Here is a 16745-nt window from a genome sequence, read left to right as displayed (position 1 = left end):
TGCATGGCCTTATTTCTATTACAGCATATTGGATAACTGTCATTCATATTCCATTCACCCAGTTCAATGTAACATCGAGAGGTTTAGCCTACTACATTTCCTATACCCATCATGATGTTGCTACAACCTAGCTTACGAATGAAAGTTTAAAACATAGTTCGAAAGAAAAATGTGAGTAATCAAGGTGACAGAGACTGTCTTGCACACTCTTGCCTGCATCTAGCTGATCTAGGGCGTAATCATTAGTCCAGTTGCAGACGTTTTTATTGGACAAATTCAGGTATGTTTATCCCGTTTCATTCAGTTTGCTTCCATTTGAGAAACATTTTTCAACAGAATCGGTGGAATGAATACACCTCTGATCACACACAAACACAGTTCCCTTTCATAGCAGCCACATACAAACATCATGATCACTTTGCTTGTTGTATAATTCCTTCCCGCATCTACGCACTCTCCTCCTCTCACCTTTTCCCTTCACTTGTGGACTTCAGTGCACAATACAACAGCTGTCTATGATCAGGCGAAAACCTTTTCCAAGTTTCGTATCATAACCGCAATCCGCTACACACAGCCTACAGTTGAAGTCGGAAGTTTACATACACCTTAGCCAAGTATATTTAAACTCAGTTTTTTCACAATTCCTGACATTTAATCCTTGTAAAAATTCCCTGTTTTATGTCAGTTAGGATCACCACTGTATTTCAAGAATGTGAAATGTCAGAATAATAGCAGAGACAATGATTTATTTCAGCTTTTATTTCTTTCATCACATTCCCAGTGGGTCAGAAGTTTACATACAATCAATTAGTATTTGGTAGCATTGCCTTTAAATTGTTTAACTTTGGTCAAACGTTTCGGGTAGCCTTCCACAAGCTTCCCACAATAAGTTGGGGGAATTTTGGCCCATTCCTCCTGACAGAGCTGGTGTAACTGAGTCAGGTTTGTAGGCCTCCTTGCTCCCACACGCTTTTTCAGTTCTGCCCACAAATATTTTATGGGATTGAGGTCAGGGCTTTGTGATGGCCACTCCAATACCTTGACTTTGTTGTACTTAAGCCATTTTGCCACAATTTTGGAAGTATGCTTGGGGTCAATGTCCATTTGGAAGACCCATTTGCGACCAAGCTTTAACTTCCTGATTGATGTCTTAAGATGTTGCTTCAATTTATCCACATAATTTTCGTTCCTCATGAAGCCATCTATTTTGTGAAGTGCACTAATCCCTCCTGCAGCAAAGCACCCCCACAACATGATTCTGCCATCCCCATGCTTCACGGTTGGGATAGTGTTCTTCGGCTTGCAAGCCTCCCCCTTTTTCCACCAAACATAACGATGGTCACTCTGGCCAGTTCTATTTTTGTTTCATCAGACCAGAGGACATTTCTCCAAAAAGTATGATCTTTGTCCTCATGTGCAATTGCAAACTGTAGTCTGGCTTTTTTATGGCGGTTTAGGAGCAGTGGCTTCTTCCTTGCTGAGCGGCCTTTCAGGTTATGTCGATATAGGACTTGTTTTGCTGTGGATATAGATACTTTTGTACCTTTTTCCTCCAGCATCTTCAGAAGGTCCTTTGCTGTTGTTCTGGGATTGATATGCACTTTTCGCACCAAAGTACTTTCATCTCTAGGAGACAGAACGCGTCTCCTTCCTGAGCGGTATGACGGCTGTGTGGTCCCATGGTGTTTATACTTGCGTACTATTGTTTGTACAGATGAACGTGCTACCTTCAGGCGTTTGGAAATAGCTCCCAAGGGTGAACCAGACTTGTGGAGGTCTACAATTTTTTTTCTGAGGTCTTGACTGATTTCTTTTGATTTTCCCATGATGTCAAGCGAAGAGGCACTGAGTTTGAAGGTAGGCCTTGAAGTACATCCACAAGTACACCTCCAATTGACTCAAATGATGTCAATTAGCCTATCAGAAGCTTCTAAAGCCATTAAATAATTTTCTGGAATTTTCCAAGTTGCTTAAGGCACAGTCAACTTAGTGTATGTAAACTTCTGACCCACTGGAATTGTGATACAGTGAATGATAAGTGAAATAATCTGTCTGTAAACAATTGTTGGAAAAATGACTTGTGTCATGCACAAATTAGATGTCCTAACCGACTTGCCAAAACTATAGTTGGTTAACAATACATTTGTGGAGTGCTTGAAAAACGAGTTTTAATGACTCCAACCTAAGTATATATTAACTTCCGACTTCAACTGTACATCGTTGTCACCATATTATCTAACGTCATAGTCGACATAGCTCCTAGAGCTAACGCGTTAGTCCCCACTAAAATCATGCAATACAGTGCACAGCAAGCAGTAACACCGGCAAGCCCCGGTGGCAAAAATGTATAAAACCAAAGCTTACCTTGACTTGGAAGAGTTCCAATGTTGGATAGTCATAGCCAGCTAGCTAACATAGCATCACTCTCTGTTTGAGTAGGCTAAACTAGCTAGCTGCATTCTCTCTCTCTCTCTTGCTTCTCCTTCATTTTTGAAGAAATTAATTTGTTCAAAACTGTTCAACTTTTGTCTTTCTCTCTATTTAAGTCAACTACTCACCACTTGTTATCCGATGCAGTGCTATCTAGTTGTAGCTAATGCTTTCAGTACTAGATTTATTATTTTATCCTTAGTTTGGGTGGACATCATGTCAGTTAATGCTGCAAGAGCTCTGATAGGTTTGAGAACATCCTCATAATTACTGTGTAATTCTATGTAAGGGGACGAGAATATTGAGCCTCGTAGGTTTTGTATTGAAGTCAATGTACCCAGAGGAGGACGGAAACTAGCTGTCCTCTGGCTACACCATGGTGCTACCCCAGAGAGTGCTGTTGAGGCTACTGTAGACCTTCATTGCAAAACAATGTGTTTTAATAAATTATTTGGTGATGTGAATATATTTAGCATAGTTTTATCTAAAAAATTATAATTTTTTAAATGTTTATTTTTTTTTATTTATCTTAAATTCACTGAGGAGGATGGTCCTTCCCTTTGTCCTCTGAGGAGCCTTCACTGCAACAGACAGATTAGTCTTCTCTTTTCAGCAGAATCCATTTGCTTTCCAACCTGGGTTTCCCGTGATTGTATTTGAAATGTTGATTTGGCTGCATGCCGTTCACTGACAGATTTGCCACGTGTTCCTGGCTGTAGGCCTTTGATTGGGCTACACACAATCCACAGCTAGGCCATAAAAAAAATATGCTATTGATCCTCTGTGGCTAAATTATAGGCCTACTCCTGGTGTATTATTTGATTTATTTCAATTTATCAGGGGTGCTGCAAAACCTCCAACATCTTTCCTGCTGCTATGATTCTGTAAGCAAATACATGTTTTTAGTAAGCAGGAGAATTACAGAGAAGGCAACTTGAATTAACTCTGATTTATTTTATTAGAATTTTTACATTTCAAACAGAGAAAATCATTTTTCATGCCACGAGAGGTACCGCATCCTGGCCAGTGGGTTCCGGAATGAAACAGTGAAAAATTGAGAGACCCCAGTTCCTCTTCCAGCAGGATCTGGCTCAAATTAAGCACTGAATGTAATACCGTTTTGTGTGCAGGTACAATTCCTTCACATACGGATATAGTACACTTACGGTCTAATACAGATGATTTTCGTTGTTGGACATAAAATACTGTAAAATCACCAGGAAATCAGCTCCAAGTGATTTTAATTTAGGAAATATGTTCTCATGTATTCCCAAACATAAATAGAGAAACGTATGTGATCGTATCCCAATATAATCAAGGTTTAAAATGTTGATGTTTTTATCAAATACTATATCGTTTTGGGCTTCTTGCTGTCATTTAGTAGTGTACAAATTATTTATAATTATAATATCATTGTACATCATTTGTACACTACTAAATTAATGTGAATTATTATGTGGATTGTAATTAATAGGATTATATTCTTTTAGAACCTCAATTACACTACTAGTTTTACATTGCAGGAAAGTTCTCCAGCAACAGGGTGATCAAATTAAGATCCTACATCTGTAGGAATCAACCATAACTATTAACCGCACACTCAGTATTACATCCCTGTATGACATCACTGTATCTTCTCTCTCAGGAGGAAGAGGAAAGGGAGAGGGGGAAAGGGGAAGGCTAAAAGTGGTGGTCGTGGCAACCAGAAGACTCGAGACCAGGCCGGTTCCAAACCACCAAGTAAAACACCTCAGCGTGGTCCCGCCATCTCCCCGACAACCAACCTGCCAATCACTACAACCAACCTATCAGAGGCAACACAGCAGCCTGAGGGGGCGGATAAAGAGTTCACACCAGTCAATGAAGGACAAGAAAAAGCTGAGATTGGGGAAAGTAATACAGGTTCGATTTTAGCTTCTTTTTGAGAAGTTTTTATGTCAATTGGATAAAAAGTATATGGCTAGAATACATTATTCTCATGCCTATTCTTGCTTTTACCAACAGAAAGCCAGGTGGTCCAATCAGAAGTCTCACCTGACACAACTACTAGCCAATCAGGCACATCCTTATCTAACCACTCTACAGAGGAGTTAGGGGCAGAGACATCTCCTGACCTATCAAATGGCTTATCACCTAAAGCCCCTCCTCTCCTAAGGGAATTGGACACAGAACTCCTCCAATCAGGAAAGCTGATGTTGACAGGTGGGTCATCTTTTATATCCATCTCATTTACTATCCTTCCATCCCTTTACCCTTACTTTCCTTTTATTCATACTTATCCACCCTTCAACACTCTTGCAATGATCCACTTTCATCCTCTCTCTCTCTCTCTCTCTCTCTCTGTCTCTCTTTCTCTTATTCTCTCTCTCTCTACCCCCTCCTCCTCCCACCCTCTCTCTGTCTGTAGGTACGGTGGACAGGCTGGGACGGGCTGTGGTTGTCACTGAAACGCACCTCCCAGAGGACGGTTGCCGTGCGGACGAGATGGGCCGTGTCTTGGCCTGTTATCACAGGATCACCCGGTAATATTCTGTCACTATGGCAAACTGTCCATATCACAGTCTCGTCTGGGGGACCCTTTATAGCGTAACACTCATAGCACTACTGGCAGCTTCTCTATATAGTGTATTTATTCTAATTAAACATTTTTGTATGCATTATTGGGAAGGGCACATAAGCAAGCATTTCACTTTTGGTCAACAATTGTGGTTTACAAAGCATGTGACAAATAACATTTTATTTCACCTGATTTTGATTTGAGCTAGCTTTATATAGTGGTTTTTATAGTTGTTTTTGACAGAAACTGAAACTCGAAGTTAGGTGTTTCATTTTATTCCGCCTTCACCTCTCCCCCTATCTCTTTCTCCCTCAATCAGCTCTTCTGCTAAAGAGCGAGGCCTAACAGTAATAGTAGACAGTAGACAATCTCCTCCCTCCGCTCTCTGCCTCGCTGCACTGAAACAATTACAGGTGAGAAAGAGTTAAATGTTGAAGTGCTAAGAGTGTTTATACATGTACTGTATGTGTTTATATGTAGACATGTGTTTATGTTGAGAGGGCGTCTCTAATGTGTGTTTGTACGTCTGTGTGTGCGTGTGTGTGCGTGCGCGCGTTCCAGGCTGTGGTCCCGGGAGGTCTTGGCTCTGTCCTCATTCTGGTGGAGGAGCAGCAGCAGGAGTCATCTACACACAGTCTAGAAGGAGTAGAGGTGACTACACACACACACACTTCTCTCGTGTCTCATCAACACAAGCAATTCGCTACACCCACAATAACACTGGCTAAATAAGTTTGAGTGACCAATCCAATTTGATTTGATTTGATTATCACTCCATTTGACCCGTGTCACTTTAATAGAAAATGATGTCATATGTTTTTATAAAATGGACTATCCTTCATCCTCCCTACTCGTCCCTTCAGTGGCAATTGTTGCTGTGGGCTATGAAACTATTTTACATCCACGGGCTTATCAACACTAAAGATAACAATTACATTTTAGAAAAACTATGGCAACACTAGCTATCCTCTCGTGGAATTTGAAAGGCCTTAATATGTCTATCAAGTGTTTCAGCCGTCTTGATATTCTAGCTAGAAACCATATTGACATACAGTAGCAATGCTCCAAGAAACACACCTGCACCAAAAGTACACACATGGAATAGGGAACCTTTGTGATGGACCGCCTCGGTCTTATGTAGCAACATTTGAAATTGTTTTTTGCATTGGATAAAAGTAGAGACTGCAGTTGAGGAACAATTGGAAAGAAATTCTGCTTTGAAAGTTAATCAAATTGTATCCCCACTTCTGAGAAAAGGGCCCTTGAATGTTTTGGTACACCTACTGGAGAGCTTGTCTTTGTCTACACACCCATTCAGCATCGTTCACACCATCTTAAGCCGTAATCATTAAAGAGATGGGTGGGGCTAAGTTTATTTGACACATGCACAGGATACAGAAGGTGTAAACGGTACACTGAATTGGTTACTTGCATAGTAGTTTTTTCAAAAACAGAAAGTGTCCAGGTAAAAATATTTTATAACTATTAGATGACGCTTATCCGACACACTTGTCTAAATTGATGGGTCATGTGAAGGAAATGCTATAACCACCCCCCAGCCACATCTAGCTGAGTGGATGGGAAACTATTGTCTAGACATGTACACATGTTCATGAAATACAGTAGATGGCCGTAATCACCCCCAGACACACCTGGCTAATGTGATGGGTCATGTAATAATCCGGCCGAAGTGGAGTCTTTTTGTTTAGACATGTAGCTAGCTAGGTAGCTAGCTAGCTAAACAATGAACTGGTATAATCCCAACTCATACTTTTACCAATACAAACATTGTCATAGCTGTAGTATGAATCTGCAGGTAGCTAAAGCTTACAAACTAGGTTCAATGTTACAGTAGCTTGCTAACATTAGGCTATAACTAGCAATGCAAATGGGTTTCTGATTCAAATAATATTACTACACAGATCATACACGTAACGTTAGCTAGCGAGCCAGCAAGCTAATTAACAGTACGCTTTTTATTTATTTTAATTTTCCTTTATTTAACTAGGCAAGTCATTCAAGAACAAATTCTTATTTTCAATGACGGCCTAGGAACAGTGGGTTAACTGCCTGTTCAGGGGCAGAATGACAAATTTGTCTACACACCCACCATTGTCAGTTCAGGGATTTGAACTTGCAACCTTCCGGTTACTAGTCCAACGCTCTAACCACTAGGCTACCCTGCCGCCCCAACCTGGTTCCGCTAACGGAAACCCCCAACATTCTGCTGAAAAGGCCGCGGGAAATTCAAAAATATTTTTTAGAAATATATTTCACACATTAACTTGCAAGAAAAACACATTTTTGACAAAATTAGAAACTTATCTGAAAATGTAGCTAAACTCTTACCCATATACATGGATGAACACTTCACAGCAGACTGGAACCATTTAACTCTGTTTTGTTTGTAGCTACATCTTGTTTGGCAAGCGTTGTGTCAAGTCACTCCGGGTCACACTGACCGTGGAATGTGCAGAAAGTAGCCCATCACTTTTTCCAACTCATCTGTCGATGGCGCCTGCTAAATTCAGGCCAATAACAAAAAAACTAGGCTCGTAATTTAACAATTTTATTCGTATTTATGGATGGAATACAAGTTCAATATTAAGGCACATGAAAGTATACATATTCCTGAAAAGAATTCTGCAACAAAAAAAAAACATTTTGATAGAAAAATATGTTTATGTTCAAATGCCTCTCCTGTGAAGTAGTGGTATGTGACATATGTCTAGTTTCCTGAAATGAGTCACATTTGTACAAACTGGAAGCTATTTTGTCAGCCCCCAAAAAACTAAGGGTGTAATCATAATGATACATAACAAACTCGAAATCATCATCCTTAGTAAAGGCAAAGACCAAGAAGACAGAATCACTTTCCTTAACTGTATCCATAGTGGAAAGAAAATTGCCTTTATTAATCTGTATGCTCCAGAATCATATGATCCTACGTTTTTTGATTCTCTGAACAGCATATTGATCGAATGAACTGAATTCCAACTTGTTATTGGGACAGACATGAATGTCATTCTGGACATGCGGGATACATCTAATAAGACCAACTACAATCCACAGGCCATACAACATTCAGTATACTCTGATTACAACCTCATTGATGCCTGGCGAGCTCTAAACCCTAAAGCAAAAGAGTACACTTTCTATTCAAACAGGCACAAAACATTCTTCCAAATCGATTTTGTACTATTATCTCGGTGAAGTTTGTGGAAATGTGAAATTAATGTAGGCGAATATAACACATCAGATCTGGTAAAAGATAATACAAACAAAAAAAACGTTATTTTCTTTTTTCCATCATCTTTGAAATGCAAGAGAAAGGCCATAATATAATATTGCAGTTTAGGAGCAATTTAGGTTTTGGCCACTAAATGGCAGCAGTGTATGTGCAAAGTTTCAGACTGATCCAGTGAAGCGTTGCAATACATCCGAAATTTTGTATCAAGTCTGCCCAAATGTGCCGAATTGGTCAATTGATACATTTTCATGTACATAACTATAGGGAAAATTATATGGTAATACAAAATGTATATTTACACACTCCCAGGAAGGTCATACATGATGGAAAATTAGCTAACAATATTTACCTTCAGCGGTGAATGTATCAAACCATTTGCCGTAATAAAAGTGTTTTGTTGTTGTGGACTCTCCTCAAACAATAGCATGGTCTTTTTTCAGTGTAATAGCTACTGTAAATTGGACAGTGCAGTTAGATTAACAAGAATTTAAGCTTTCTGCCCATGTAAGACATGTCTATGTCCTGGGAAACTTTCTTGTTTCTAATCACATTAGCACATGTTAGCGCAACCGTCCCGATGGAAGGACACCAATCCCGTAGAGGTTTTAATCAAGAAAATAGAAATACGACATATGAGCCTGATCATCATGCTTATTACTGCCAGATACACATTTCAGAATCTCCTAAAAGAGACACAATATGGCGCTTTAATGTTTGCTTACTACAAAATCCTACATTCTGTGAACAATTTGAAATTGAATTGAATTAATTTATAATGATTAACAAAAATGCGGTCGATGATCCTCAGATTCTATGTGATGCCATTAAAGGTTTTATTAAAATGTATTTGCATCTGGGCAGAATAAATCCCAATTAAAGAATATATTAGAATTGGAAAAGCTGTTATCGACGTTAGAGCGTGCTCAACAAACACTTTTTTCAGAATAGGGTAGCGACTACTCTCTTTCAAGTTAAAATGTAGCTAAATATATTGATAAGACAGAGAGGAGAGTTTGCCATCCATGGAGTTAGACTCAACCATTACTTCCATGGTAATCGACCCATGGTAATCGACCCATGGTAATCGACCCATAGTAATGGACCCACACAAGCCAGTTTGAGTCCTTTTTTTAAGATATAACTCCCGAGATCCATTACAATTTTTGTAACCAATTAGATCCACTGTTACTTGAAATGATTAACAAAGTTGTTCACAAAGATTCATTTGTAAATATGGCACTAATTTTGCTTTTCTAAAAAAAGGTAAGGAAGTGACCCAGTGCTCTCACTACCACCCTCCATCTTTGATAAACACAGATATTAAACTGTTTTAGAGAATTATGTTGTCCCGTCTTTAAACGTACATACCCAAATTGGTACATCTGGACCAAAGCGGAGTTTATGGGATTTATGGGATATGTGGGACGGTAGCGTCCCACCTCGCCAACAGCCAGTGAAAGTGCGGGGCGCCAAATTCAAAACAACAAAAATCTCATAACTACAATTCCTCAAGCATACAAGTATTCTAAAATATAAAATTCTCATTAATCCAGCCACAGTGTCTGATTCCAAAAAGGCTTTACAGCGAAAGCACCACAACCGATTATGTTAGTTCACCATCAACTCACAGAAAAACACAGCCATTTTTCCAGCCAAAGAGAGGAGTCACAAAAAGCACAAATAGAGATCAAATTAATCACTAACCTTTGATGATCTTCATCAGATGGCACTCATAGGACTTCATGTTACACAATACATGTATGTTTTGTTTGATAAAGTGCATATTTATATCAAAACATCTCATTTTGCATTGGCGCGTTACGTTCAGTAGTTCTAAAACATCTGGTGAAAGTGCAGAGAGCCACATCAATTTACAGAAATACTCATCATAAATGTTGATGAAAATACAAGTGTTATACATGGAATTAGCGATATACTTCTCCTTAATGCAACTGCTGTGTCAGATTTTTTTTTTTACTTTACGGAAAAAGCAAACCATGCAATAATCTGAGTACAGCGTTCAGGCAACAAAGCAGCCAAAAAGATATCCACCATATTGTGTAGTCAACATTAGTCAGAAATAGCATTATAAATATTCACTTACCTTTGATGATCTTCATCAGAATGCACTCCCAGGAATCGCAGTTCCACAATAAATGTTTGATTTGTTCGATAAAGTTCATAATTTATGTCCAAATGGCTTCTTTTTTTATGGTAAACAAATGGTAAACAAATCCAAACCCGCGTTCAGGTCCAGCCGAACGTCGGACGAAAAGTTCCGTTACAGCCCGTAGAAACTTGTCAAACTAAGTATAGAGTCAATCTTTAGGATGTTTTTAACATAAATCTTCAATAATGTTCCAACCGGAGAATTCCTATGTCTGTAGAAAAGCAATGAAACGAGAGCTAACTCTGTCAGACACCTGGCTCAATCCCCTCTCAATCGCCCCCACTTCACAGTAGAAGCCTCAAACATTTACACTGTATATTGGAATGGCAAAGAGTTTAAAAACTACAAACCTCGCCTGCCATAGGAGTTCTGTTATACTCAAAGACATCATTCAAGCAGTTTTAGAAACTTCAGAGTGTTTTCTATCCAATACTACTAATAATATGCATATATTAGCATCTGGGACAGAGTAGCAGGCAGTTTACTCTGGGCACCTTATTCATCCAAGCTACTCAATATTGCCCCCCTGTCACCAAGAAGTTAAAAAAGGATTATTCTCAGATAACATATCTTACATGCTTTATCAGAGACCAAAGCTCATTGGGAAGTTCTATCTCTCGAGGGGATAAGTGGTGGAGGAGTTGGAGGGCGGATGGGTAGATAGCAGTATGGGGGGTGGGGACTAACAACCAGCCTGTGTTGCTGGGCGGGGTGGGGAGGGTTGGGTAGTTGGAGGTGTAGGCCCACCTCTTTTTGTTTGTATTTATTTGTTTATTTTCTTGAGTGGCAGCCTGCAGGTACATATGGTATAAACTGTGTAAAACAATGTGAATATTGTAGCTGTAACCCCCCCACCCCCAACAACAACAAAAATGACAAGGCAAAACAAAACAAAAGCACACAAAAAAATGAAGTAGTAATATTTATTGAATTGTACCTTTTTCAAACCACTGCGCCAACCCAAACTTGACTGGCTCAAATATTTTCTTTTCACATGGTCTTTTTCATCACAGTTCCAGCAACTATGGTCAATGCGTAACCAGACCAGCTCAGTACAGCTTGATTTGGCTTGGCTCCGTTTGGCTCAGTAGTGTGAACAGTCTTCTAGATCCGGACCCTTTATCACTTCCTTCCCAGAATCTGATGTTCTTTTCTCTGTGTCCTGTGTAGGTGCACACGGTGCGAGGGACAGGGGTCCTTCAGCAGTATATAGACAGGCAGCAGCTGCCCCTGGAGATGGACGGAGACTACAAACATTGCCACTCTGACTGGCTGGCCTTCAGACTGGTGAGAGATGGCGGGAGGGAGGGAGGGAGGAATGGAGTTAAGGTAGAGGAAGGAGAGAGAGATGGAATGAGACTACAAACACTGCTGCTATGATTGGCTGGCCTTCAGACTGGTGAGAGGGGGGAGTGAGAGAGAGAGGATGAGATGGGGAGGGGAATGTGTGGATGGAGGGAGGGAGGGAGAGAGAGGGGAGAGGGAAGGCAGGGAAAGAGAGAGAGAAAAGTCTGTTCCCAGCATGTCTAGCATTCAGAATGTCAAATTTGAATGTCAAGACTTATAGTCATAAAGTGCAGCCTATTCTTTCTCAAATCAATTCAGATTCCACATGCAGCTAAATCAATACGCCGCTATTGGCATTTTGAATATGAGACTGGACTGATTTGTCTATTCTCATTTATTTCAAATTGAATAGGCTGCACTTTATAAGTCTTGGCATTCTGTGCTAAACTTGACATTCTGAGTGCTGGACGCACGAGCGCACACACTCACTCACGTATGTTAGCCATGGCATTTGACTTGAATTAAAAAGTTAACTCACAAACAATGTCATTTCTTTAAATGCTTACGATTTCTGTCCTGTGGATATTAAAGGTGCAATGTGCAGAAATCGCTCCGCCATTTCCTGGTTGCTAAAATTTAGAATAGTTCGCCTATTTCAGTTTAAGTGGCAAAACAATCAATGTTTAGTGTAGAGAATTATTGTACCATCTAAACCTCCGTGAAATGTATTTTCAATAACCCAAAATATTGTATTTTCAGTTGTTTGAAGCTGGTGTACAAAAGCGAACGTAAAAGATGCATAAAACGGGAAGCATAAAAATAGCACACATAGAACAGATCTACCGCTTCTTAGACCTGCTTTCAATGACATTGGCAGATTTATAACTCACATTTCTATGTGATTTTGTCGGGTCGCCCAAAAAGTTACATATTGCAGCTTTAAAGTTATCAAATCAGCAGTATCAATGGTCACGTTTTCACCATCAAGCTCTTCTATGTCATGTGCAATATAAGCTAATATATCTGTGTCCCAAATGGCACCATATTCCCTATGTAGTGCACTACTATGGACCAGAACTCGATGGGTCCTTGTCAAAAGTAGTGCTCTGGTCCATAGTAGTGCACTATGTAGGGAATAGGGTGCAGTTTAAACTATAGACTAAACTATACTACGTTACTCCTGTCCCGTTTCTGCTGTTAGAGTGTGGAGAGTCTAACTGAGTGTTGTGAGAGCGCACTCTCTCTGTTGGAGGATGCACTGCAGTCTATGGACACAGCACCACTACCAGACTGTATCAAGGTAGGATACATGTATTACTGTATCACCACATCTATGTTGTTTAAGATGGTACCAGTGAGGTGTTATGGGGTGAAATACTAGAGGTAATAACTGAGGAACTGAATTGAACTGTTGAGTAAACTTGAGGAGCTTTTGAAAAAAAATGAAGAACTTTTGAGTAAATGTAACATACTTTCTGTATGTGATCCATTTGGCTGTACAACACAACACAAGGTTAACCTCAGTGTTTTTTTTTTTACTCTTTTCCAGACTGTTCCTCTAAGTGTGGAAAAACACAGACAGCTGATGACGAGCATCCTAGTCGACCAACGGCTGACTGAGCTGCAGCGCAAGGGTGGGGCCTGGCTGGCAGGGCTGGCCAATGGCACATCAGGACTGGCAAAGCGGTCCCCAGACTGCAGGTACCACCATCTACCCTATCCCATCAGTGTATCCAAATGATAATGCAGTTCAAATAGATGATCCTATAATAGATATAACGTATGAGGTGTGTTTTTGAAAGCGTTTCCTAGTGTAATACTTCTCAATCTGCTATCTCTTTTATTAAAGGGATACTTCAGGATTTTAGCAATGATGCCCTGTATCTACTTCCCCAGAATCAGATTAACTCGTGGATACTATTTTTATGTCTCTGTGTCCGGTATGAATTAAGTTAGAGGTATATTTGCAAGCCAATGCTAACTAGTGTTAGCACAATGACTGGAAGTCTATGGATATCTATTGTTTTGGGCGAATCCTAACTTACACATTTTCACTTAGTCATGCATTGATGTCAATGGGAGACTAAGTGAATATGCGACTTAAGTGGAAGTTAGGATTCACCCCTATATCATCATATTCTATATGACCTTTGAACTCTTTGCGCCTTCAGAGCTGCTCTGGCTGCGACCTCTAACCTCTATGACAGCGTGGATGATTCCCTCCACCGCCTCGTCCAGGTGTCCAATCAGAGGGGCAGTGACCTGGAAGCCCTTGGACGATTGGCTGCCATGGTGGACAAGCTGGAAAAGGTAGGAGAGAGAGAGGGAAGCACAGAACGAACAGTATAATATTGTAATAGTACAGTGTGGAGCGGCAGTTAAATAGCTGTCTCTTTGAAAAGGTTGTTTAGAGAAAACAGACTGTTACAATTGGATACTAATGGTATTTCAAATGTCTGTTATTTCGTCGCCCGTTCTACTTTAACTCACCCTCCCACCCCCTCTCGACTTCTCTCTATCAGTGCGAGAGGGAGATAGAGCAGATCCAGGATCAGTTGGAAGACTACAGGGAGCCTCCCATCTCTCTCAGCAGGCTCTCCCTCAAACAGCAGAAGTTCAAGACTTTCAGAGAGTCGGCCAACGTGAGTGTGTGCGTGTGTGTGCCATGTGTGAGTTTGTGTGCATGTGCACGTGTTTCTGTATAATATACTGTATATGTTCCTCATCTGTATATTGTGTGTGTGTGTGTGTGTGTGTGTGTGCGTGTGCGTGTGCGTGTGTGTGTGGGTGTGCATAGGAGCTGCACACTGAGACCCTGGCGATTCTTGGAGATCTGGAGAGCTGGTCTGAGCTGGACTGGGGGGGACTGATAGAGGTGCAGGTCAGGGTACCCCCGGTCAGAGAGAGACTCAGAGACATGTCTCACTGTCTGTCTGACTGCTGGACAACACTGGACAACACACAGAGACTACTGTCCACACTGACCGAGGTAAACACACAGAGACAACTGTCCACACTAACCGGGTTAAACACACATAATACTGGCCAGAACGGAGCAAATGGAATGGCATCAAACACCTGGAAACCACGTGTTTGATGTATTTGACACCATTCCACTGATTCCGCTCCAGTCATTATCATGAGCCCGTCCTCCCCAATTAAGGTGCTACCAACCTCCTGTGACATGTACATACATACACAGTACACACACGTACATGACACATAGTGTAGACACAGACACAAGCATGACACGCTCTGTCACAGCACACATGACACACACACACACACACACACACACTGAAATACCCACAATTCAAACTAGTATACAGTAACAGCAACAAACACAGTTATGACACTGTCAACTAACCCTTATTTCTTTTTTTATACCCTTCCCCTCTCTCCTCTCCCAACCTTTCTCTACCTCTCTACACCCCTCCAGGCCAACCAGTGGTGCGACGTCATCTCCTCCACCTCTCCCTCCCCCTCCACCCCCCTCTCCTCCCTCCCTCCCATTCCGCCATCTCGTTTTCAGGACGCCCGTGCCTTAGCCTTGGAGCTGGGTGGTGGAGCTCTCCTGGACCTGTGGTCTCAGACCCTTGAGAGATACCAACGCACTGTGGCCCAGGTCAGTCATTCAGTCACTCAATCTATCTATTTATCTATCTATCTATCTATCTATCTTTCTACAGTATAAATCTATCTATCTACAGTATAAATCTATCGACAGTATCTACAATGTCTGTCTGTCTGTCTGTCTGCCTGCCTGTCTGTCTGTCTGTCTGTCTGTCTGTCTGTCTGTCTGTCTGTCTGTCTGTCTGTCTGTCTGTCTGTCTGTCTGTCTGTAGTATCTCTCTCTCTTAACAATGTTTCTACTACTGTTCCTCAGGTCAAACCCAGGCTGCTGCAGCAGGCAGAGCGAGGGCAGAACCAGGGCCAGGCCCGGCCCAAGACTCCCTCCGCCTCCAGTCTGTGGGACCTGATGGGGCCCGAGGGAGAGGGAGACTGGGGTGTCGGGGCCGGGGGAGGGGAGGGAGGCCTCCAGTCCTGGGGGTCCCTGGCTTCACTGTTTCGCCCACAGACCTGCTCCACTCTGAAGATTGGAGAGGAGAAAGGGAATAAGAAGGAGGGAATGGGAGGAGGTGGAGGAGGAGCGGGAGGAGGGAAATTTCTGCAGAATCTGTTGCATCCGGCAAAGAAGAGCGTAAGTGTTTGTGTGTATGTGTGTATGTGTGTGTGTGTGTGTGTGTGTGTGTGTGTGTGTGTGTGTGTGGTAGATGTAAATACTGCATGTATTTATGTGTGTTTTAGATTATAATGGATTGCATAACATCTCCAGTGTGTTAGCGATCACCTGCTGGGTGGCGATTCAGCATGTAGAATCGTCAGGAAACAGAAAATGACCGCCAAAATTCTGGTCAGAGGCCACCCGCTGCTTTTAGCCGTTCGCCTTTATTGTGCCTCTTCTCTTACATTGTACAATCCTAGATCCATCACCTCCCTCTCCATCTTCCTCTCCTCTCTCCCCTCTCTCTCTCTCTCTCTCTCTCTCCTCTCTTCCCCCAGCCCACAGAAGCCCCTTTGCCCCCCAAACCCCCCAGGAAGCGTCACCCCAGCTTCGACCTCCAGGCCCTGCTGGCCCCCCGTCGGGGCCCTGCCACCGCCAGGCCTGTAGAGCCTCCTGTGGGTGCAGCCAGCCGTAACTCCCCCCTCACCTGGCTGGGGCGCCGGGCCCTCACAGACCCTGTTATCACCGCTGGGATGGCAGCCGCCGTCCCCGGATGGAGAGAGGGAGGAGGAGGAGGAGTAGGGATTGGGGGAGGAATAGGAGGGGTACAGGGGGGATCAGGGGTGCTCATCAGAGGTGTAGAGGTGAGCAGCAAGGAAGTGGTGGACTATACCGGAACGCCAAGACAACACGTGCTGCTGAGCCGAGCGGAGAGGGAGACGGGAGGGGAGAGGCAGGGCACCACCACCGCACAGAGGTATGGTGTGTGTGTGTGTGTGTGTGTGTGTGTGTGTGTGTGTGTGTGTGTGTGTGTGTGTGTGTGTGT

General features: G+C 42.1%; 1 protein-coding gene across 1 annotated transcript in view; it reads left to right on the top strand.

The window, feature by feature from the left end:
* Positions 1-16745, top strand: part of LOC139378861 (Rho guanine nucleotide exchange factor (GEF) 40) — a 39127-nt gene that overhangs the window by 15409 nt on the left and 6973 nt on the right. Inside the window, exons 6-19 of the mRNA XM_071121419.1 lie at positions 4076-4332; positions 4435-4632; positions 4838-4952; positions 5307-5400; positions 5549-5638; positions 11578-11694; positions 12896-12994; positions 13244-13395; positions 13866-14004; positions 14217-14336; positions 14492-14683; positions 15134-15319; positions 15581-15895; positions 16258-16676. Coding sequence (XP_070977520.1) covers positions 4076-4332; positions 4435-4632; positions 4838-4952; positions 5307-5400; positions 5549-5638; positions 11578-11694; positions 12896-12994; positions 13244-13395; positions 13866-14004; positions 14217-14336; positions 14492-14683; positions 15134-15319; positions 15581-15895; positions 16258-16676 — 2493 coding nt within the window. The remainder of the gene's footprint in view (positions 1-4075; positions 4333-4434; positions 4633-4837; positions 4953-5306; positions 5401-5548; positions 5639-11577; positions 11695-12895; positions 12995-13243; positions 13396-13865; positions 14005-14216; positions 14337-14491; positions 14684-15133; positions 15320-15580; positions 15896-16257; positions 16677-16745) is intronic.

Source organism: Oncorhynchus clarkii, chromosome 21 (assembly GCF_045791955.1).
Source record: "Oncorhynchus clarkii lewisi isolate Uvic-CL-2024 chromosome 21, UVic_Ocla_1.0, whole genome shotgun sequence".
In the NCBI taxonomy this organism is placed as follows: domain Eukaryota; kingdom Metazoa; phylum Chordata; class Actinopteri; order Salmoniformes; family Salmonidae; genus Oncorhynchus; species Oncorhynchus clarkii.
The sequence above is the reverse complement of the archived record's forward strand: the minus strand, read 5'-3'. Positions and strand labels throughout refer to the sequence as shown.